The sequence below is a fragment of the Bombina bombina genome, chromosome 5 (genome assembly GCF_027579735.1).
Source record: "Bombina bombina isolate aBomBom1 chromosome 5, aBomBom1.pri, whole genome shotgun sequence".
NCBI classification, from domain to species: domain Eukaryota; kingdom Metazoa; phylum Chordata; class Amphibia; order Anura; family Bombinatoridae; genus Bombina; species Bombina bombina.
In genome coordinates this window covers 152,515,429-152,540,677 of record NC_069503.1, presented here as the reverse complement: position 1 = coordinate 152,540,677, position 25,249 = coordinate 152,515,429, and the positions used below count along the sequence as shown (strand labels likewise).

The 25,249-nt window shown below is 38.6% G+C and overlaps 1 protein-coding gene and 1 pseudogene across 1 annotated transcript in view; both read right to left on the bottom strand.

Annotated features, from left to right (window-relative positions):
• MINDY4 (MINDY lysine 48 deubiquitinase 4) overlaps window positions 1-25,249 on the bottom strand; it is a 400,337-nt gene that overhangs the window by 13,993 nt on the left and 361,095 nt on the right. The window contains exon 16 of the mRNA XM_053713744.1: window positions 3,921-4,101. Coding sequence (XP_053569719.1) covers window positions 3,921-4,101 — 181 coding nt within the window. The remainder of the gene's footprint in view (window positions 1-3,920; window positions 4,102-25,249) is intronic.
• Window positions 22,602-22,692, bottom strand: LOC128661943 (uncharacterized; annotated as a pseudogene).

The following is a 25,249-nucleotide window of genomic DNA, read 5'->3' as shown; positions in this document are numbered from 1 at the left end:
AACCCTTAGATCTATGGCAGTCATGAATTGCCCCTGGAGCACTACAGGGGGGAAAGATCTTATAGTCTTCATCTTGAATGAAGGAACCCTTAGAAATTTGTTCAGAAATTTTAAATCCAGAATGGGTCAGAATGTATCCTCAGTCTTTGGCACTAAAAACAGATTGGAGTAAAAGTTTCTCCTATTAAGTTGATACACAAGCTGTGTATCAACTCTAGGGGGTGCAATGTGCAAGTTAAGGCAAATATAGATGTATATAAATACATCTATCCAAAGTATAAGTAAAAAACACAAAATACAAATAATGTACAAAAATAGAAAACAAAATAGAGCCTCAATTGTGTCTAATGACAAAATAGAACAGTGGGCAAAAAGTCCTAATGAATCTTAGCTGTTTCTGGATGTCAGTCCATAGATGGATACAAGGAAAGCAAGTCCTTTATTGATGGTAATCCTAATTGATCATTCAGGTAGATGGATCACACTCCTTGTCACGATATTCCATCTGGGTGAAAGCTTTTTCTGTGAACACAAAAATCACAAGACAAAGGCGCCTCCTAGTGTGATATAGTAGATACAGGAGGAGTGAGTAGATAAGATAAGCTCACTGGCCCAGAATGAGTACCGGTATCCCAGGTGTCCTCAGTGGAAATAATAAGCTCAGACTCTCAAGTGAAAATTGCAATTGTCACAATTTAATAAAAAAACATAAAAACAGAGATCAAACTATATGAATCTGAAATTAAAAACACAGAAAGCAACAAGTTTCTCAGTTCTCTGTCTGTTTCATCAAGCTTCTGTTAACTAAGTGAGAGTTCTGACTTAAATACAACCAACAACCAATCCTAATTTTCTAAAGAGTGACACACCACCTCAGGTGTGTGTGTGTATAATTAATCCAATTAGTGCTAACATCATGCAAAACTGCAAGAGTCTTCACATTATTGATATTATACTAAACAATTATTGCAAATACATATCATTATAACATTTACTGACAACTCAAGGTACCTTAATGTGGATATCATGTCACCATAATAATATCATCTTTCATTGGTTTTATTGAAATTAGCCCCTAATAGTGTAAGATTATGGAATCAAACCCAATCCTCTTTTCATGGATATTGTTATTTCTTCTTTTAATTGTATATTTTCAATTCAAGTTAGTAAAGTGTTCATATTATACACCTCACTATTTTGGAATATACACCATAAAGTAATACACAATGTGAGTTACAATGATCAAGTTAGTAAAGAGTTTTCATCTAACCACTAATACGCTAAATAGAATCACCTAAACTCTTGTGGGTGATATATGGGTTACCCTCATTGTTGGGACTTTGGGATTTAAACGGATCATTTTGTTGTTGTTTTGTTGCTAAGAAACCAATATATGTATATACTAATAAATTATATGGATGTAAGGACTGGTGTTACACAGATCAAATAATATTAAAAGCTTGATTCCATAATCTTACATTATTAGGGGCTAATTTCAATAAAACCAACAAAAGATGATATTATATTAATTCGGTGCTGCTTCACTTGTGAGTATTCATATCTTATCTACTCACTCGTCCTGTATATACTATATCACACTAGGAGGCGCCTTTGTCTTGTGATTTTTTGTTCACAGAAAAAGATTGGAGTAAAAGCCCCTCCCGTAATCTGAAATACAGTAGGTACTTGGACTATGACCTCCATTTCTTCCAGATCCTTCACACACTGTAAGAAAGCATTTCTCTTTTCTGGACATCTAGACACGTGCAAAAGGAAAAACCTTCTCCAAGGAAGCCTATCCTGTACCCTTGGGATACTATTTCCATGACCCAAGAGTCCCAGACAGAATGTGCCCAGGACTCCCGAAAAAAGGCTTAGCCTGCCCCTACCGGAAAAAAGTCCGGATTGAATGCTCCATTACACCTTTTACAGTGCAAATAATGGTATCCAAACCAGGTCTAAAAAGAGTCTTACCCTTAAAGGCCAAGATCAATAATCTAGATTTGGAAACCATATCCACAGACCATGATTTCAGCCAAAGAGCCCTACGGCAGGGAACAGCTATAACCATATTATTAGAATTAAGGTAAATTATTTCATTGACTGCATCACATGAATGATGTGATGAATAAATTCACCCACATTGGATATGATCCTGAATATCCACTAGTGGAGACTCCTCAGAAATACGGACTGCTGGCTGAAAAAACAAACCTCCTTGAAAGAAGGCCTTTCCGAGGAACCCTTCAAGCTTTCTGTCCATATATTGCTCTGTTTACTTTAGGAAAAGCTCACCACAGTTCCAAATTCCCCTTAGAAACCGGAAGAAGCTACCAAAATGCAGGAGATGGGGAAAAATGGACTTCCAGTTTATCTCATTCGTTAGAAATTATCTCAGAGAACAAAGTTGGTACCGGAAAGGTATCTGGTGCCTTAGACTTAGGTCTGAAAATCATGTCTAACTTGTGTGCTGGTTCCTCCTCCACAGGATTAGACTCCTGTACTCCTATAGTTTTCAATACCTCCTTCAATAAGTAATGGAGGTTTTAAATTTTTAATTGGAAAGTGATATCCTCAGATTCTTGCTATTAATCTGTCCCAGAATCCTCAGAAGAATCTTCCCCATCTGAGCAATCAGAGGATTTGTTAGAGTCTCTAACTAAGCTGGGGTAATATCCAAGATGCAGTACAAAGCTGTACAGGTGGACACACTGTAAACATTTTGCAAAAAAGACATTTAATAATTGGTGAAAAAATGTTTGTCAGAACCTCCTCAAGAATACTGGAGTCTATAGGGGCAGTGCTGGAATAGAAAAGTGAAAAAGTACACAGTTATGCCTACTACAACCCTATATATAGTGACCAGACTGACTATCAATGAATGTTGTGGTTCGGCACTATACCACTATCAACTTATTGAATAGTAGCCTCTTAGATTCTGGTTGGAGTGTCTTAAAGGGACATAAAACAAGTTGGGATATAGACAAAATATAATAATATGCACTTTAATTGCTTTACCTGCAAATTTATACTGCAGTGCCTCGCCACTGACCCTTTCTTTTTAGTTTCTGAATTGTAAAGCTCTAACTCCCCCTACACAATTCCTTTTATGGCTGTATCTATATCTATTGCTGCTTTGATAGAATACAAAAATGCATAGGGATTATCTGCTGGAGCATGCCTAGAAGCTGTGAACTCAGTTGAAATACAATGCCTGTGTCTAAACAATGATACGGGGGGTGGAGTTGGCTGCCCAGGCAGCTTAGCTATGCAAACCATTTTTAATTAGTTAGTCCTTTTAGGATATGCACAGATCTCAACCTGTTTTATGTCCCTTTAACACCTCCCCCAGGTCTATAGAGTTGCTGTATGTTGCGCGATGATCTACTCTCCTCAGTGAAGCAGTCCGAGAGGAAGTGGGCAGGACACGCACTAAATTCCTGTTTTTTTAACACATAGTTGACGATCACAATGCTTTACAAATTAGTTATCTACAAAAATCTCCATAGAATTTTGTTTATTAAATAAACTTTTCCAAAGAATTGTGATCGACCCCAATGTGTTTGGCATCATGACTGAACAAATCCTGCATTATTCCTATTATGTTTGTGGCGAAAATGGTGACAAACAGAAAGTGGCGTTTAATGCTGATATGATCATGCATTGCAAGCTGAATTTCAAAAAGTATTTAGCTTGTAAGAACACAAAGCTAAAAATAAATTTGAATGTTAAATGGTTCACATCACAAATAAGACTTTTTAATGGGCAACAATGTGTCACAAATTTAAAAAAATGTATTCATGTGTATTAGCACAACAATTCTAGTGAAAATGGTTTTACTTTGCTTGATCTAAATAAATGTGGGTAAAAACTATTTCTGTAAAAAGGTTACTTTCTTTTTCTACAGGTATGTCACTGACCGATTGTTAGGCGGATTTCCTCCTGCTGATTGGCGAGTCCATCATAGTAATAAAGATCAAATTTTCTTTCAATCTTCCAATCATTCATTAACTCCTTTTTCAAGCAAAACATAATACTAAAGTGGCTTTCACTGCAGATCAACCATATTGGATATTTAGGGGTTTTCAGATAGGAGCCAACCTAAAAACAGTAACAAAAAAAGATTAATCTGTAGATATAATTAATAAGATTAATTTGTAGATATATTCTAATAGACTCTCCATTTAAATTTAAAATACTGACAGATAAAAGTCTCTATTCATATGACAACAGTTTTGCAACAATGTTTGTGATATTGTCCACTATCATATAGTGCTCAAAACATGAACACATTCCTGAGTCTACTTCAGTATGCTCTTCTGGAAAGTAGTAAGGATTCAACAAAAGGATACCAAAAGAAAGAGCTACATTTTAAAACAGACGTAAAGGAGAAATTTATTTAAAATTGTACTCTCTATCTAAATTATGAAAGATTTATTTTGACTTCAATGTTTCTTTAAGGGATTTGAATATGATATACATTTCCAAGTCCATGGGGCCGATTTATCAAGCTCCGTATGGAGCTTGATGCCCCTGTTTCCACGCGAGCCTTCAGGCTCGCCGGAAACAGCAGTTATGAAGCAGCGGTCTAAAGACCGCTGCTCCATAACTTGTCCACCTGCTCTGAAGCCGCGGACAGACATCAACCCGATCGAATACGGGGGACTGGCCGCGAATCTGCAGGGGGCGGCATTGCACCAGCAGTTCACAAGAACTGCTGGTTCAATGATAAATGCAGACAGCTTATGATGTCAGCATTTATCGATGTGCAGCGGACATAATACGTTACATCGTATCATGGTCGCTTGCAACTATGATAAATCTACCCCCATATATTAAAAACTATTATTAAGCAAGTATTTCCTTAAAAATTGCATAATAAATCTTTAATTATGTTGCAGAATTGTTACACATGTATAAAGTCACTACTTAAAAAAGTTTAGATTTCATTTGAAAAAAACATTACAAATTTAAGAAGTCCTAAATGGTCTAAAACTGGGATGTTCACATTTTTCGTATTAAAGGACACAATGGATTTTTTTTTATATATACAAAAATGATTAAATAATTTTAGCAACTAAATAAATGAAAAATTTATGATTTTATGCACTTCAGTTGACGAACATCTAAACATGATGGAAATTATCACAATCCATTAAAAAAGCTTTTCAAATGATTTATCTACAAAAAAAAACTCTTATAGTCTTTAATGGTGAATTTAGTTGAAACATTTCGGGAAGAATTGTGATCAGCTATGTGATTTTTTTATAATTTACATAAGAGTCACACTTGCATACACAAAAAATGAAAAATAGTGCTGCTGTTACTTACAAAATGTGTTAGGTTACAAAGACAAATAGACTGATATAGGAAGAGTTGGCAGGAAAGAGGGACGATGTTTGAATTAGTCAAAAGCAGGAAATGATAAGACTGAATAAGTGTTTTAAAAGGACACATTTAGGAGGCATTGCCCGTGTATTTATAGCAGAATATATATATTGGATATTAATATACAGGGGGTATGTAACCATATGCATCTTTTGCATACCAGTATTTCTTGTAAAACCTTTATTTTATCAAATTAATGGGTTGATAACCAATTGTTTTATAATTATCTGCATGTTAACAGCCTTTTAGATGTTGAGGTGATTATAATCAGCCATTTTCATTGCTCATCTACAGCACTTATTTCCTTATCACTTTAATTAAAAAACAAATTTATGCTTACCTGATAAATAAATTACTTTCATGATGATGAGAGTCCATGAGTCATCACTTGAGGGAATACTGCCCTCCTGAAGACTAGGAAAAGGCAAAAGACACCCCAACATACAAGTGTTTTAAATCCCTCCCACTTCCCATGATACTCAGTCAAACATATAGCCAAGTAGATGAGGAAAAAAAGAAAAGAAGGAAAGACAAAGAAGTGCAAAGTACTGCCGCCATCTGATTAAAAAGAAAGTGTGGGGCTTGTGGACTCTTACCATCACAAAATAAATTAATTTTTCAATGAACCCTTTGGCTGCTAAGCCATTTCCCACCTGTGTGCTAAGCTGGCTTTGAGCTTTTTGTTGCAGTTCACGTTTAAACACTTTTAGAAGTAAAGTTTGTGTGAATAAACTATACAAACTAGATATTGTTTTTTTCAGCAGACCAAGCACATTACAAATATACCATTATTATATGTGTATGTCTCAACAGGTTTTAAAAATAAAGCATAAAATATTAAAAAAGTGTATTTTTTTACTCCACACTCAATAAAAAAACAAAATTTATGCTTACCTGATAAATTTCTTTCTCTTGTGGTGTATCCAATCCACGGGTTCATCCATTACTTGTGGGATATTCTCCTTCCCAAAAGGAAGTTGCAAGAGGACACCCAAAGCAGAGCTGTCTATATAGCTCCTCCCCTAACTGCCACTCCCAGTCATTCGACCGAAGACAAGCAAGAAAAAAGGAGAAACTATAGGGTGCAGTGGTGACTGTAGTTTAAAAATAAAAAACACCTGCCTTAAAGTGACAGGGCGGGCCGTGGACTGGATACACCACAAGAGAAAGAAATTTATCAGGTAAGCATAAATTTTGTTTTCTCTTGTAAGGTGTATCCAGTCCACGGGTTCATCCATTACTTGTGGGATACTAATACCAAAGCTTTAGGACACGGATGAAGGGAGGGACAAGGCAGGAACTTAAACGGAAGGCACCACTACCTGCAAGACCTTTCTCCCAAAAATAGCCTCCGAGGAAGCAAAAGTATCAAATTTGTAGAATTTAGAAAAAGTATGAAGCGAAGACCAAGTCGCCGCCTTACAAATCTGTTCAACAGAGGCCTCATTTTTAAAAGTCCATGAGGAAGCTACCGCTTTAGTGGAATGAGCTGTAATTCTTTCAGGAGGCTGCTGGCCAGCAGTCTCATAAGCTAAACGGATTATGCTTCTCAGCCAAAAAGAAAGAGAAGATGCCGAAGCCTTTTGGCCTCTCCTCTGTCCAGAGTAGACAACAAACAATGCAGATGTTTGACGAAAATCCTTAGCAGCTTGTAAATAAAACTTTAAAGCACGAACCACGTCAAGATTGTGTAATAGACGTTCCTTCTTTGAAGAAGGATTAGGACACAGTGACGGAACAACAATCTCCTGATTGATATTCTTATTAGATACCACCTTAGGAAGAAACCCAGGTTTGGTACGCAAAACTACCTTATCTGCATGGAAGATCAGATAAGGGGAATCACACTGTAAGGCAGATAACTCTGAAACTCTTCAAGCCGAAGAGATAGCTACCAAAAACAGAACTTTCCAAGATAAAAGCTTGATATCTATGGAATGCAGAGGTTCAAACGGAACCCCTTGAAGAACTTTAAGAACTAAATTTAAACTCCATGGTGGAGCAATAAGTTTAAACACAGGCTTGATTCTAACTAAAGCCTGACAAAACGCCTGAACGTCTGGAACATCTGCCAGACGCTTGTGTAGAAGAATAGACAGAGCAGAAATCTGTCCCTTTAAGGAACTAGCTGACAATCCCTTCTCCAATCCTTCTTGGAGAAAGGATAATATCCTAGGAATCCTGACTTTACTCCATGAGTAACCCTTGGATTCACACCAATGAAGATATTTACACCATATCTTATGATAGATTTTCCTGGTGACAGGCTTTCGAGCCTGAATTAAGGTATCAATAACCGACTCAGAGAAACCACGTTTTGATAAAATCAAGCGTTCAATCTCCAAGCAGTCAGCCGCAGAGAAATTAGATTTGGATGTTTGAATGGACCTTGGAGTAGAGACCATGGTGGAAGGGATGACATGTCCACCAGATCTGCATACCAAGTCCTGCGTGGCCACGCAGGTGCTATCAAAATCACAGAAGCTCTCTCCTGCTTGATCTTGGCAATCAGACGAGGGAGGAGAGGAAATGGTGGGAACACATAAGCCAGGCTGAAGGACCAGGGCGCTGCTAGAGCATCTATCAGCGCTGCCTGGGGATCCCTTGACCTGGACCCGTAACAAGGAAGCTTGGCGTTCTAACGAGACGCCATCAGATCCAGTTCTGGTTTGCCCCATAGTTGAATCAGCTGGGCAAATACCTCCGGATGGAGCTCCCACTCCCCCGGATGAAAAGTCTGCCGACTTAGAAAATGCGCCTCCCAGTTCTCTACTCCTGGGATATGGATAGCTGAGAGATGGCAAGAGTGAACCTCTGCCCATAGAATTATCTTTGAAACCTCCAACATTGCCAGGGGGCTTCTAGTTCCCCCCTGATGGTTGATATAAGCTACAGTCGTGATATTGTCCGACTGAAATCTGATGAACCTGACCGCAGCTAGTTGAGGCCAAGCCTGAAGAGCATTGAATATTGCTCTCAGTTCCAGAATATTTATCGGAAGGAGGGCTTCCTCCTGAGTCCATGAACCCTGAGCCTTCAGGGAGTTCCAGACCGCGCCCCAGCCCAGAAGGCTGGCATCTGTAGTCACTATAGTCCACTCTGGCAACGGGGATAGTTGTACGCTTAGCTAGGGTAGAGACTGCTCCCTCCACCTTAGGAACCATCTGCCACGAGTCCCGTATGGCGGCATCTATGGGAAACATTTTTTTGAAAGTAGGAGGGGGAGAGAACGGCACACCTGGTCTATCCCATTCCTTAGTAATAATTTCCGAAAACCTCTTAGGGACTGGCAAAACATCAGTATAAAGAGGCACTGCAAAGTATTTGTCCATTTTACACAATTTCTCTAGAACCACAATGGGGTCACAGTCATCCAGAGTCGCTAAAACCTCCCTAAGCAATAAGCGGAGGTGTTCAAGCTTAAATTTAAACGCTGTCATTTCAGAATCAGACTGAAGTAACGCCCTCCCTGAGTCTGAAATGTCATCCACAGATAGAAGCTCACCTGCCTCGGCTTCTGAGCATTGTGAGGGTATATCGGACACAGGCATTAAAGCGTCAGAAAGCTCTGTATTAGTTCTAGCCCCAGAGCTTTCTCGCTTTCCTTGTAACCCTGGCAGTTTGGAGAATACCTCTGAGAGGGTAGCATTCATAACTGCCTCCATGTCCTGTAAGGTAAAAGAATTAGACGCGCTAGATGTACTTGGCGTCACTTGAGCAGGAGTTATAGGTTCTGACACATGGGGAGAGCTAGATGGCATAATCTCCCTCTTTTCAGTCAGAGAATCCCCTGGAGATAATTAAGCGCCATAATATGAAAATATCAGTACATTTGGTACACATTCTAAGAGGGGGTTCCACAATGGCTTCCAAACATATTGAACAAGGAGTTTCCTCTATGTCAGACATGTTTAACAGACTAGTAATGAGACAAGCCAGCTTGGAAAACACTTTAATAAAGGTGAAACAGCAATTAAACAAAAACGCTACTGTGCCATTAAGAGAAAAAAACTGGCACTTAAACTGCAAAGCAGTGTAAAAATACAGTAAAGTCTTTGAAATTTTTACAGTGTGTGTAAGGGACTAAAGCAACATTGCACCCACTTGCAAATGGATGATTAACCCCTTAGGCCCCAAACCGGATTGAAAAACGTTAAAAAACGTTAAAAGTCAATTGAGCACCTTGCCACAGCTCTGCTGAGGCTCCTACCTGCCCTCAAATACGATTTTGTGCAGAAATAACCCCTTTAAAATGGTCCTCAGATGCCAGAGGACTCCTCTAGGGAAGCTGGATGTCTCAGTCTGAATTAAAACTGCGCAATTAGAGTGCTAAAATATGCCCCTCCCACCATGTACTGGATGCCAGTGGGGCCTTAAGAAAATACTCCTAGGAGTATCTGACTAGCCATATGGAAACTAGGCCCCAAATAAAGACTTATCTCCCTCAGAGAAAAAAACGTCCTATTTATGAAATCATGTAAACGTTTTGTCACTAAGCAATATGATTATTAACATAAGTATTACCATGTTTTGTAAGTATGATCCCAGTCGCTGTTAAATCACTGCATCAGGCTTACCACAAATACACAAGGCTCTGTCAGCATTTTCTAGAACTTATTCATCTCTCTAGAAATAAAAATACTGAACATACCACAAAGCAGGTAATCTGCAGACCGTTCCCCCAACTGAAGTTTTCCCATATTCTTCAGTTATGTGTGAGAACAGCAATGGACCTTAGTTACAAACCGCTAAGATCATCAAACCTCCAGGCAGAATTCTTCTTCTAATTTCTGCCTGAGAGTAAAACAGTACAACGCCGGTACCGTTTAAAAATAACAAACTCTTGATTGAAGGTAAAACTACACTAAGTCACCTCATATCTCTTGATTCTTCCTTTCTTGTCGAGAGTTGCAAGAGAATGACTGGGGGTGGCAGTTAGGGGAGGAGCTATATAGACAGCTCTCCTTTGGGTGTCCTCTTGCAACTTCCTGTTGGGAAGGAGAATATCCCACAAGTAATGGATGAACCCGTGGACTGGATACACCTTACAAGAGAAATAGTTTGTAATTTTATTTTTCTAAACTCTATCATCAAAAGCTGTGTTGCTAAATATTTGCAGTAGGTAACCTGTCTAAAATAAGCAGAAATTGAGAATATTTCACTGTGTTTTTCTACTGTTTTATTGCCAATGCGTCAATTTGATAGACCTTAACAAAAAGCATCTTTAAATTTAATGTTTTGTTGCCAGCAATTAAACAGCTTCAGCTGCCTGGGAAGTTAAGATATGACAACAAAACTATATATTTTTAGAACTTACACCCCAGGCTGCATCAAATGAGGTTTTATTTGTATCACATATCTGAAGTGTGCAACAAATAAGCGAATATCACACTTGTAAAAAATAAAATAAAAAATTAAACAAAGCAAAATGTTCCTTTATATCTTACGCACTCCAAATTTGTGCTACCAATACATGCAGCCCCTCATTTGATGTACCAAGGGGTGTACTTTCCAAAACTTGTATACTGTATCTTAAATTCCCAGGTGGCTAGAGCTGTCTAATTGTAGAAATCACCCCTAAATGTTTAAAGACAATTTTTAAATAAGATTTTTAAGGTTGCCATATCTGCAGTTAAACAGCTCTAGCCACCTGGGAAGTTAAATTATGGTACATAAAGTATCCATTTGTAGAAAGTATACCCCCTGACGCATCAAATGAGGGGCTATACAGTTATGCTCATAAGTTTACATACCCTGGCCAAATTTATGATTTCTTGGCCATTTTTCAGAGAATATGAATGATAGCACAAAAACTTTTCTTTCACTCATGGTTAGTGTTTGGCTGAAGTCATTTATTATCAATCAACTGTGTTTCCTCTTTTTAAATCACAATGACAACAGAAACTACCCAAATGACCCTGATCAAAAGTTTACATACCCTGGTGATTTTGGCCTGATAACATGCACACAAGTTGACACAAAGGGATTTGAATGGCTATTAAAGGTAACCATCCTCACCTGTGATTTGTTTGCTTGTAATTAGTGTGTGTGTATATAAAAGGTCAATGAGTTTCTGGACTCCTGACAGACCCTTGCATCTTTCATCCAGTGCTGCACTGATGTTTCTGGATTCTGAGTCATGGGGAAAGCAAAAGAATTGTCAAAGGATCTCCGGGAAAAGGTAGTTGAACTGTATTAAACAGGAAAGGGATATAAAAAGATATCCAAGGAATTGAGAATGCCAATCAGCAGTGTTCAAACTCTAATCAAGAAGTGGAAAATGAGGGGTTCTGTGGAAACCAAACCACGGTCAGGTAGACCAACTAAAATGTCAGCCACAACTGCCAGGAAAATTGTTCAGGATGCAAAGAAAAACCCACAAATATCTTCAGGTGAAATACAGGACTCTCTGAAAACATGTGGTGTGGCTGTTTCAAGATGCACAATAAGGAGGCACTTGAAGAAAGATGGGCTGCATGGTCGAGTCGCCAGAAGAAAGCCATTACTACGCAAATGCCTCAAAGTATCCCGCTTACAATACGCTAAACAGCACAGACACAAGCCTCAAAACTTTCGGGCACAAAGTCATTTTGAGTGATGAGACCAAAATTGAGTTTTTTGGCCACAACCATAAACGCTACATTTGGAGTCAACAAGGTCTATGATGAAAGGTACACCATTCTTACTGTGAAACAGAGGTGGATCGCTGATGTTTTGGGGATGTGTGAGCTACAAAGGCACAGGAAATTTGGCCAGAATTGATGACAAGATGAATGCAGTAAGTATGTTATCAAAAAATACTGCAGGAAAATTTGCATTCATCAGCCCGGAAGCTGCGCATGGGATGTACTTGGACATTTCAACATGACAATGATCCTAAACACAAGGCCAAGTCGACCTGTCATTGGCTACAGCAGAATAAATTGAAGGTTCTGGAGTGGCCATCTCAGTCTCCTGACCTCAATATCATTGAGCCACTCTGGGGAGATCTCAAACGTGCAGTTCATGCAAGACAGCCCAAGAATTTACAGGAACTGGAGGCTTTTTGCCAGGAAGAATAGGCAGAGAAGATAAAGAGCCTCATCCACAAATACCACAAAACACTTCAAGCTGTCATTAATGTTAAAGGGGGCAATACACGGTATTAAGAACTGGGGTATGTAAACTTTTTATCAGGGTCATTTTGGTAGTTTCTTTTTTTTTTAATAATAATTCTTTTTATTGAGGGTGAAGCTAAAAAAAATACATTACATTCCAGAAAGAAAATCCACATATATCTGTCTCTTTTACAATCAGTATGAAATCACATCTTAAATACTATATGAAAAGACATTTCCAATTTGCGTGCCCTTTCCACCTCTTTCCACATGTAACAAATTAAATTTGCCAAAATATCTTAGCTTCTCCCTCCACTACCATTTTCCTTTTCCTTCTCAAACCTTCTATAAATAAACTTCTGTTTACACACACATACACATCGAATGAATTAAGCTATTCCTTATCCAGATTCTTAAGGTTTCCTGTTCTATATCTGACTTATTTAGCTTACTTTCCCCCAGGGAGGCTAAACCTAGCCCTCCCATAATAAATTAAATCGAACAACGGAAACAACCACAAGGAATCTGAAAATGTTAACGACACTGCCCAGGGAGGGGGCAAGGGGGGAGAGAAAAAAAAAAAAATTCCCTTTTCTCTTTTTTTTTTCCCCCTTCCTTTAAAGTTCCTGTCCTTTTCCATATCTTCCTACCTACGTATCCAATTTGAGGGTAATGAGCCATCTACAACTAATTCTAGAAAGGGTATGGAGTTTTGAAATCTGGATAAAATGTGATACTGAACTACAGTAGATAATCCGAAGATGTACTTTTTCCACTTCTTAAAAAATATTGTGACCGGGTTTTCTGTCCCTTTATCCAGTACTATTGTCTCTATCATAATCTGGCTTCTCATGTGATTTACGAATTCATTTAAAGACGGAGAATTTCTATGCTTCCACTTTTTGCATATTTCATTTCTTGCAGTCAAAATCGCTGTATTTATAAATAATCTGGCTCCTATATTATGTCCTGGGTACAGAAAAAAAACATGCTTTACATCCAATTCTATCGTGTCGTTTATATTTCTATTTATCCAATATTGGATTTTGCTCCAGAATTGCCGGATCTTTGGGCAACTCCAGAAATAATGCGCTATATCCGCGTTTGCCCTATAACATTTAGGGCAGACCGTATGAAGTTGAGACCATTTAGCAATTCTGGCTGGGGTTAGGTAGAAATTGTTTATGACCTTATATTGAGACTCCCTTAAATTGATTCTATCTGTTGCTTCTATTGTTCTCCTTACGCTGTCTGTTATATCTTTATCCTGGAGTTGTGGGAAGTACTTTACCATTTTTTGTTTGATCTGGTTAATATGTGATTCTCCTTCCTATACCATAATAAACTGATACCAGACTGATATTGAGCGGATGCCCGCTTTGTATAATGTAATGCCTGGCTCAATGTTTGTCTGTGCCCAATTCTCACCAAACCTTTTTTCATAGTCATTTATGAGATGGCGAACCTGCAAATATGCGTAAAAGTGTTTAGATGGCAGATTATACTCACTTGCCACGCTTGCAAACGATCTGATTGGGCCTCTTTGTGATTCTTTCAGTTGAGATAACTGTGTCAGCCCTTTACTTTCCCATACATAAAATAACTCATTGCTATAGCCTGGTGAAAATGCTGGGTTACCACAGATCGGGAGCTGGCTAGAGATTTGATATTCTATACCTAATAATTTACAGTATTTCTGCCACGCAGACACTATGTTCACGATGGTTGTTAGTCTGCTAACATTGCTTGGTAATTGTTTGTGGGGATAGTGTAAAATAGCCTGCAGGTTGAATGGCTTAATTAATTCTGTTTCCTGATTGTAATAGGTAACGTAATCTGCTTTACTGAGCCAGTCTACGGCAAATTTGACCAACGAGACTATATTATAATGCTTTATATTAGGACATGCAAAGCCCCCAAACTGCTTCTCCTGCGCTAGCTTATTAAATGCAATGCGTGTCGTCCTTTTCCCCCAGATAAAGAAGGCACATGCCTTATTATATCTGTCAATATCCTTTTTCTGCAGTAACAAGGGTAGATTCTGTAACAAAAACAAGAATTTTGGGAATATAATTGATTTTATAACATTTATGCGAGCTGAAATAGATAGATAATATAAGTTCCACTTTGCTAGATCATGGTTTAGATTTTGAAATATCTCTTTATAGTTAAGCTGATACCATTGTGCGGGATTCTTGCTAATCTTAATGCCTAAGTAATTAATACTTTGTACTTCTTTAAACTTATCTGCATAGCTGTTTTTATCTTTTCTGATCCACAGAATTTCTGATTTGTTAATATTAATTTTGTACCCAGAAAATGAGCTGAATATTCTTATTATTTCCATAAAGCGGGGTATACTCTGTCTGGTATCTTGGAGGAATATTAGTAGATCGTCAGCATATAATGATATGGATACTTTCTGTTTCCCTATTAAGACTGGTGATAGGTGCTTTCTGAGATAAATAGCTAATGGTTCCAGTGCGATGTCGAAAAGTAGTGGTGATAGGGGGCATCCCTGGCGTGTACCTTTACCTAGGGTGATGTTCTGTGATAGCTCGCCATTGATGAGCAATTGAGATCTAGGTTTGTTGTAGACTAACCCGATCAGATCGACCAGGGCGCCGGAGAAACCAAACTTTCTCAATGCATTTAATAGATGGTCCCAAATGATTGAGTCAAAAGCCTTTTCAGCATCCACAGTGACTAATGCTATATCTGCCCCTTGATGTTTGTTCCCGGCGTCCTGGCCGATCCGATAGAGGTAATCCACAGTGGTGAGGACTCTGCGCATGTTGCGCACTGAGTTTCTTCCTGGGATAAAGCCTGCCTGGTCAGGGTGTATGATGTCTGTAATAGAGTTCTTCAATCTATTTGCAATAAGGGACATTAAGATTTTGTAATCCTGATTTAGGAGCGAAATCGGGCGATATGATGCGACATTAGTTGGATCCTTTGCTTTTTTATGAATTAAGGTTACTACTGAGTCAGAAAAATAGATTGACTTCATGTCTTTCTGGACATAAAATTGGTTATATAGACTAGATAGAGTGGGAGATATCTCAGCTGCCATTATTTTATAAAATTCTGCCGATAGACCGTCTGGTCCTGGAGCTTTACCAGCTTTAGACCTTTTTATAACGTCTAGTATTTCCGACTCAGTAATAGGAGCGTTTATCTTTTGTAACGCCTCCTGTGAGATTTGAGGGATATCCAATCCCAGCCAGAATTGCTCTTTCTGTGTTATGTCCACCTCCTCCTTTGCATAAAGTCTGCTATAATAATCAAAGAATATTTTCCTGATCTCATCTGAATTGGTGGCCAGCTTCTCTCCTGCTCTAATAGCAAGGATTTGATTTGATTTCTTCCTAAATTTGACTAATCTGGCCAAATGCTTTGCAGATATACCCTGAAAACCCTGAAGATTAGCTCTGTTTTTTAACTCTTCCTGTATTCCATTCTTTTTTAGAAAACATTCCCTTTCCACTCTAGCTTCTTTATACTTGTCCCAGGTGTCCTGATTGGGTGATCTAAGATAATTAGCGTATTTATTTCTGAGTTGGTTTGACAACTGGACTTCTCTCGCCTTATTTCTCCTATTTCTTTTAATCATATATGATTTCACCTCACCACGTATGACCGCTTTGCCCGCTTCCCATAGCACCTCAATCTTATTTGCATATTCCTGATTTTGTGTGTAGTATTCCCTCCATTTTTGTTTTAGCCAATTTTCAAATTGTATATTGTTGATCATATAATGAGGAAAACGAAAAGTACTTGCTGTTTTTTTGGAGGGAACACTCAACACTATCCTAAATCCAATAATCGCATGGTCTGACAGCACTATTTCCGAGATCTGTGATTCAGTGTTAAGTTTCATGGTCTGCTCATCTACTAGAAACATGTCTATTCTGGAAAAAATTTTGTGCCCGCCTGATTCGCAGGTAAATTCACGAGCGTCAGGATGTTGAATACGCCACACATCCCTTAGTTTTAGTATACCAATGAAGCTCTGCAACTGCTTAGCTTCCCTATAATTAGCTGCTCTCCGGCGAACTTTGTATCTATCTAGGTCAGGGCAGAGAGTATTATTAAAGTCTCCGGCTACGATCAAATTCTGGCCAATATATGGAGATAGGACCTTTTTCAATTTCTCCCAAAACTTAGAATCCCAGTTATTTGGTGCATATATATTACATAGAGTCCATATCTTATCGTCTAATTTCAACTGTAACAGTATGTATCTCCCACCTGGATCTAATTCCTGTTTAATAATCGAATATGACAGCCCCCTTCCAAGCATTAACGCTACTCCTCTCTTACGCTTCTCACATGGCGTTGCAATTATCTCGGCTATCCAGTTTGTTTTCAATTTTTCTAACTCTGCTTTTTTTAGATGTAATTCTTGGAGGAATATAATATCTGGCTTATGTTTTCTGATTTCCTTAAGAACATTTTTACGCTTAATTGGGGACGTTATTCCGCCAACGTTCCAGGAAATTAATTTTAATGAACTAATCATTTATTTTCTTTATTGATTTTGCTGTCTGAGATAATAAAAACAAACAAAAAAAAAATAAAAAAAAATAATCCCCTCTCCCCCCTGCCCCCTTTCGCTGAAGTCTCCACCAGTTCTCCAATGCCATCTCTCTCTACTTAGGCAGCTAAATACTGCTGAGAATTTACTCTACACTTCTATATTATTTTCTCTGCAGAACTCTTTTGCGTCCTCAATTGTATTCAGTGCAATGTCACCATCCATGCCCAGCACTGTAATTTTTGCCGGGTATTTCATGGTCGCTTTCAACCCTGCCCTGATTAGTCCCGAGCAGAATGGTGCCATCGCACGCCTCTTTGTTGACGTTTCAATTGAATAGTCTTGAAATAGGAGAATCTGTTTAGTGTTTATAGTAAGTGTCTGGGCTTTTCTGTAGTACTGCATAATTTTTACTTTGTCTTGAAAGTTTAAGTATTTTATCATGACCATTCTGGGTCGGACACTACCATCTTTTAGCTGTCTCACTATGCCAACTCTATGTGCCCTCTCGACTTGAAAGCTTCCCTCTGCTACTTGTAGGCCTAGTAATTTTGGTAGTGTGTGCGCACTAAATGATAAAAGATCCTCAAATTCTCTTGATTCGGGGAGACCAATTACCCGCACATTACTACGCCTTGACCGGTCCTCCAGGTCTTCAATTTTGGCTTTTAAGTTTTTAATTTCATCTGAGTGTGTGTCTAGTACTGCCTCCTGTTTAAGGTGTCTGTCTTCTACATTCGAAATTCTGGATTCAACTTCCACCAATCTATTAGAGAATTGCTTTATATCATTTGACAGAACTGAGATCTCTGTTTTTATCATTTCAAACTGCGGCAATATCAGATCTGCCAATTGATTTGTAGTTAGTTGTTTTTCCATACTTAATTCGGGACTTCTGATAGATACCTCTTGTATGTTCTCTTGTGAGGACTTTTGTTTTCTATCTCTCCTTATAGGCATAGCTGGAGATTTACTTTTGGGATTTGTAATATATTTCTCCATTTATTCTGCTGTTCTGGGCTAATTCCTGTTACTTTCTTTTGATTAAGATACACCGTAAGAATAAAGCAGCCTCAGGATGACCTATTATTTTTAAACAATATTTAAGAATGTAGCTGTTCCGATACAAATAGTCCTGTTATACAGAGCCTAGCCTGTGCTACCCCCTTCTTATAGGATAGCCTGATATATTAAGGTTTGGCTATAGGTTTTAAATTCGGCTCTGCTTACTCCTACCGCTATTTACTTTGGGTTTTTACACTTTAGGGACAAATCAGCATATGCGTCTTACACCCTAGGGCGTCATAGACCCTAACCTGTGGTACCTTGTCAGGAATCTCAAGTGTCCCTTCCTCTTACTAATTCAGAGATATTTTTTCAAATATGCAAAAAACATAAGAATTTGGAATATCATACACCCTTAATTTAGTACCTTATAGATACATTTAACAGTTCGGGTATAATCTGCAATATTCACACAAAATTGTGCGGACATGACGGACTAGATCAATTTTGATAAATTTACACCATCTAGAAAAGAGCAAACTATGCAGATTTTTAACTTTTCAAATTAACCTAATACACACTGATTTGACTGAGAACTCTAAACTTGCCTCTCCTTGCCCTTACCCTTATCTTTTATTTTGACCAGTTAATACCTTATACCTTGCTACTGTACATAAAGAAGCTGATATATATTTGTTAATCACTTAACCAATCAAGGACAGTCTTACCACCTGGCACTATGTATGAGGGCTAAATACATCCTATAGCCTTTTTTAGTTTGACACACAATGTGAAGACTTCAACCTTTCAAAAAAAATGCACAAAATTAACACAGCCTGTTAAGACCTGAGCAATTCAGATTGATTCCACAGAATAAACATAAACTGTGAAAAAGTTTTTCTAATCAGGTAAACTCTACTTTGCAAGTTAATATCTAAAGCAGAATACTTGTACAGGCCACAATAAGTAGCTCCTTCACACCTTTGAAAAAGATACACACTTAGATAAATAAATTGCGGCTTCAGCCCGAGTATAGCCTAGCATACACAGGGGACTACCAGATATAGTATACAGTTAACACATCAGAATACTAGTATGTCCTGTAAATTGCAAATGTCAAAGTCTGCAGGTTTTTAGTCAAACTTTTTAGGACTTTTCTATATAGCCTCAATATAAACTTTCAAAAAGAAGAAAATATCCATCCAAGCGTTCAACCCAGGTTTCAGGGATCTGTATTCCTTTAGGGCTTCATTACTCTTGTATGCAAGCTTTACTGTGTTGTTTATAGATCTCTATACACTTATTTTGGAGCTGTGCTTAATCCATAGCACCGTAGGACATCGTAACAGTTGTTACGTTCTTGGTAAGGTGCAAAGAAAGAGAAAAAAAGAACAATAATATCCCTGCAGGGGCTTTCCAGAGATCTATTTGCTAGGTTAGAATTACTCTGCCAGATAGTAGGTGTAGCTGCCCAGCTATAGAGTTAGATAGGGCTTCTGGCGCGTTAAGACAAAAGATCTTTATATATGATTTGTATGTCCTGCTCCAATATCGTTACATAACTTTCCCTTCAGGGCTTTAAAGTTTGTGGAGGTGGGTATCACTGCAAACTTAATATCACCTGGGCGCTCTGACCCCAACTTTGTATAGACACTTGCAGCGGCTAAACTTTAACTTTATAATGTACCCAATACCTTTCCAGAGCCAAGTTTCTATCAGTCAATCGTCCCTTAGACAGTTCCTTTGACTGGCACACATTTAACTGCACTGGGACCCCCTATACAGAAGGGTAATACTTGCGGTTTCCGTATGGACAGGCTGGCGTTTTTGGACTTCAGCGCTCGACCTCCTCATCTGTACCTCAGCTTGCTCGGCTCCAGGCAAGACACCTCCCGTCTGGCGCCGGGCAGAGAACGCTGCTAGTGATGGTCACGGGCAGCCATTGTGCAGCAGCATGGTCCAACCAGAGCTTTAGGCAGCAGCGGCTTTAGCGGTAAATTTTGTAGTTGCGCGGGTGGTGTTTGTCACACCCGTCCTGTGTAGCGCAGCGTGTTCCGCTCACCACTTGGATACTTTGACGGCAACCTCTGTGGTGATTTGTAGTTTAACTGCGGTCTTCCTCCGGCGTGCCTCTGAGCAGTTCGTGTAGTGCGTGTGCGTGTGGCCGGTACCAGGCGGCCTAGTATCGGTTGTGCTAGACTTCCGTTGCCAGATGACCTTTTTCCTCCCCAGGCAGGGCTCTCACCCCCCTGGCAATAGGAGTTATGGTGGCGGGGTATGGTGGTTTGGCAGCTCTCTCTCACAGAGCTTGAGCGTGCACGTCTGCTTCACGCTCCTCCCACAGGAAGTCCTCCAACATAAATCATTGTTGCCATCTTTCTTCCCATTTTGGTAGTTTCTGTTGTCATTATGATTTAAAAAAAAGTAAACAAAGTTGATTGATAATAAATGGCTTCAGCCAAACATTAACCATGAATGAAAGAAAAGTTTTTGTGTTATCATTCATATTCTCTGAAAAATAGCCAAGAAATCAAAAATTCTGCCAAGGTATGTAAACTTATTAGCACAACTGTATGTACTTCTAGCACAAAAGTAGAGTGTGCAAATATTCATGGAATATGGTGCTTTGCTTAGAAAATATTTTTTTTCTAAGCAAAGTGATGTTCATTTATGTCTTACGCACTCCAAATTTGTGCTAGCAATACATGCAGCCCCTCATTTGATGTACTTTCCAAAACCGTGTACCTTGTATACTGTATCTTAAATTCCCAGGTGGCTACAGCTGCTAAGCCATTTCCCACCTGTGTGCTAAGCTGGTTATGAGCTTTTTTGCAGTTCATTTTTACACACTTTTAGAAGTTGTTTTTGTGTGAATAACCTATACAAACTATATAGTGTTTTTTTCAGCAGACTCTGCATATATCATTATTATATGTGTATTTGTTATCCTGTTTCAAAAACAAAGCAAAACATTAGATAAAAAGTGAGAAAATCTTTTTTCTCCTGACTCAATAATTAACTGTATGCAATTTTATTTTTGTAAACTCTATCATCAAAGCCTGTGTGGATAAATATTTCTCTTTACAAAGTGAATAGATATTTTGAAATAAATTATGCTGCTAGAAAAGATATAATTTTTATTGCAAAAAATAAGCTTCTTTGCAGTAAAAATACAGGGGTTTTGAAAGACAGTGTTTTGAGCACCTTCCAAGGGCTCTAAAAGAATGATTATAAAATATTATAAAATATATATATATATATTTTTTTTTTAATAAAAGCATCTCTCTAACATTGATTAATTTGTTATCACATGATCCAGGTGTTTATGTGATTACAAATATTATATCGGTATCCGTATAGTAAGGGAATATCATTTTTCTTAGCTAGGTGATCAATCCGGTAACGCTCGTTACCACAGTGATCATTTAGCTAATATACTTAAATTGATATTTTTTTTAAAAACAGGGACCAATTTATTTTAGGGATTATTTTATAATTTTTAAATATTTTTTAATGTATTTATTTTTAACTTTTGAATTTTTTACTACACTTCAATGATCAACACCATTGGAAAGGTTAGGCAATTACCTTTCTAATGGTGAGTCTTGGGGGTCTGTAGCTGCTTAGATGCCCAATATACGGGCATCTAAGCAGCATGTCCCCATATATCCATAACTGTCAATTGACAGTTGTAAATTAAGTTGTGTGATGACGTCATTGCGTCAATTGGTGACGACGTCATCACGCTCCGTGTGAAGCCCAGAACCTGCTCTTCAATATGTGGGCAAAATCGGGCAGGTGGAGGGAGATGGGGGCCCTCAGGCCCCTCTCAAGGTAACTGAGTCCTAGCGACGGCATGGAGAAGTCATTAGCACCTGAGGGTGAAACTTAGCTTCAGTATCAGATGAAGGAATTACATTGTCCGAATCTGAGATTTAACCCTCAGAGCTACCGAGGCATCTTCCTCATTAGGCTAATGAGGAATGTCAACCTGTGTAGCAGTAGGCGGAACAGAAACCTTTCAATCTGAGTCTCAAATTTCCTCTTGCATTTTCCCTGAAGAAAGGAAACGCAGATAAAGCTGCAGATATCATAGAGAATACATGAGCTGCAAAATCTGCAGTCAAATACACTCCTCCAGGAGATTGAGAGGAACCGCAGGGCACTGCATGTGACGCCATAAAGGCTTGGGATAATAAAGTAGAAAGCTGTGGCATTGCCTGACCAGCATCATCCTAAGAGACATGAGGCTCAAAAAAATAAAAAGGAATCCTCCTTTATATTAAAAAAGTTCTCATTTAATCAAGGCAAAACAGACATATGTCCATAGGAGTAGAGCTCTAGCTCTGTGGACGATTGCAGACACAAGCACAAAAAATTAAATACTTTTTTTTTTTATATAAACTTGTGCTATAACTTTAAATTATATCAGTTCGTCTTAGCAAAGACAGAATTCATAGGGACCAGTTCTATAATATTTATATCAAATATAAAATATTATTTCCTTAAATAAAAATAAAAAAAAACACGTAAGTCCATAATCGTTGTTAACATACACTACAGCCACTCAGCCCAAAAAAACATAGAGATGCCACAAAGTAAGTGGCAATGCCTTCACCGTATATATACCCAGGGGAGTGCTATATTCTCTCCTTAATACAACACCTCAAACACTCTTTTGCAGAAGCCAACATCGCCACTCCATTCTCTAACAGATACGGAGGCGACGTCACATGACCGGACTCAGCCACAGGCTAAAAATGGTGCCGCTCCGCTCTTATAACTAAGATGAAGGCGGAGTCACAGCCCATCTGACGTGCAAACAGGAGAGAGAGCGCTCCGATTTCTCTAAACAAATTGTTCCGTATCATAAACATGAAACCAAAAATAGTCATACCGCTCTGACTAGGAGTGGAAGAGAAGAAATAAAACGGCCTGAGGGGTGACAGGGTTTTCGCAAAACGCACGCATCCACAGCCAACAGAATCTTCTAAGATACTGTGGCTAGAGCTACGCCATATCACCTTTTACAGAGACCGATATAAAGATTGTAAAATACATAAGTCTGCAGCCATTTATTGTCATTTAGACACCAAAAAAAATTAGCCCCACTAAATTAATTAACCCCTTCACAATCAATAAGGGGGAAACAGTCTGTCTCATCTTGTCACATTAAGTGCCTGCCTGCTGCCATAATAAAGATCCTAACTAAGATATAAATTATCCCTTCATTGATCTCTGCAGTTTTCAAAGTGCACAGTCTCCCATTTTCAATTAGAAGAGAAAAAGGCTGCATCTAGCCGCCCGGCAGAAGGACAGTCTCCTCGGCGTGAGAGGACGCCACTCCTCACAAAGACCTGTAGAAAAAAGAAAGAACAGAGTAAACCTACTCTGGCTTTCTGTACAAGGGCAGCAACATGTTAGGAACATGCAGCAAGGCCCACCTTACAAGTTCCTAACTGCTTTAAAGCCACCACTGCCCTACTGAAGAGACTAACGTGGAGTACGGCTAGACCCAATCTTGAAAGGAAAGATCAGAGCAAACCTACTCTAGCTTTCAAAATAATAAAATCTTGATTGAAGTGAAATAAATCCTATCTTCTTCAGACACCAAAACTTCACCTCCTCCTTGCACCGAAAGCAAAGAGAATGACTGGGGGTTGTGGTAAGGAAAGTGATACGTAACAACTTTGCTGTAGTGCTCTTTGCCTCCTCCTGCTGGCCAGGATTGGTATTCCCAACAGTAATTGATGAAGTCGTGAACTCAACATATCTTAGGAAAGTAAGTGTCATTATGGTATGGAACTATAATTTGATTAAACAATATCTCATGATTTTCTCTGCAATTTCCCTTGCCAAGTTTTTATTTAATATATTAGAAACAAACTTTTATTGGTAGGAAACATTCTAAATCCCTATTCTCTTTCATCTAAACTTGTGCAAGCTTTGATAGTAGTAGCAGATGTTTAAAACATATTACTTTTGTCCTAGGAGTACATTCCTACATTCTCTAAAGCCTTATTTCCTTTCCAAAAGATTTCAAAATCAACATTGTGACTCCAGGGCTTAGAGAGGTCATCTTCAGTTTACCAGTGGTGTAACTGAGAACGTACTTACTACATGAACTGTGATATTAAGGTTAAAAAAAAACAATTTGTGGATAAAGCTCTGAAGGTGATACAAGACTTCTGGTATGATGTCCAATCTCTTTAAGCTTTAGGCTGCTACAAAACAGCAAGTAGAGATCTTTACAGCACTTAGAAGAATCATCTTGAAGGAGGTTAACAATATCAATTGCACCTGGCAATTTCACACACATTACAGGCCAGTGATTCTCAACCTAAATGTCAGGGCACACCAGGATGTCATACAACAGGTCAAAAGATTCCAGATTGCTCATATTTACTTTTTTTGAGCATAAACTCTTTTTAAACTGAAAAGATTACAGTGACATACTTTATGTACAAATGTAAGGCTAGAAATTTCTACTCTAGATGCTAAACTAAAAAAATTAAAACACAAGCCCAGGGGTTTGCCTGGAATTAAAGGGCTAGTAAAGTGAAACTTGCATGATTCCGAGCATGTTATTTTAGACAACCTTCCAATTGCTCATGTAAGCCTGCACCACAAAGCCTCAAAAGCTGTGAGTGCAGCTTATTAAACCTACCCTTATGAAACGGTAAACTGCTACAGAATCTATCTACAGTAAGGATAACAGTCAGCTATGATGAACTTCTGGAACTATGGGCTACCATAAGACTGCTTGGTTTCATAGGCTATGGTTGTAAGTGCTTAAAGTGACACTAAACATGAAAAAAAACTCTGTTTAAAATAAAAGATTGTAGCAAATATCATTCTCTCTCATTTTCTTTTAATCTTCTAGACAAAATGTACTCCTTTCCAAACCCCCTCTCTGAAGGACTCGTTCCTCGAGTCTGAACAGGGGGTCAACCCGTGTAGGAAGATGGCGGGATTGTCCGTATTTTACCTGCTCCGAGTTTCCAGTAACATTACCAGTGACATCACCGCCCCGTGCTGCAGCTTCCATAGACTTAAAAGACTGAAAGCTTTGAGGGCAGCATTGCCTTCAATTACACACAATGCACATGCGCAAACAAATAAGGAATACTGCGTATGCACCTGGTGACGTAAAACTCGAATAATGCTATGCAGAGAAATTCAAGTTGATTCAACGAATTGAAGATCGTTGGAAAGGCCTATT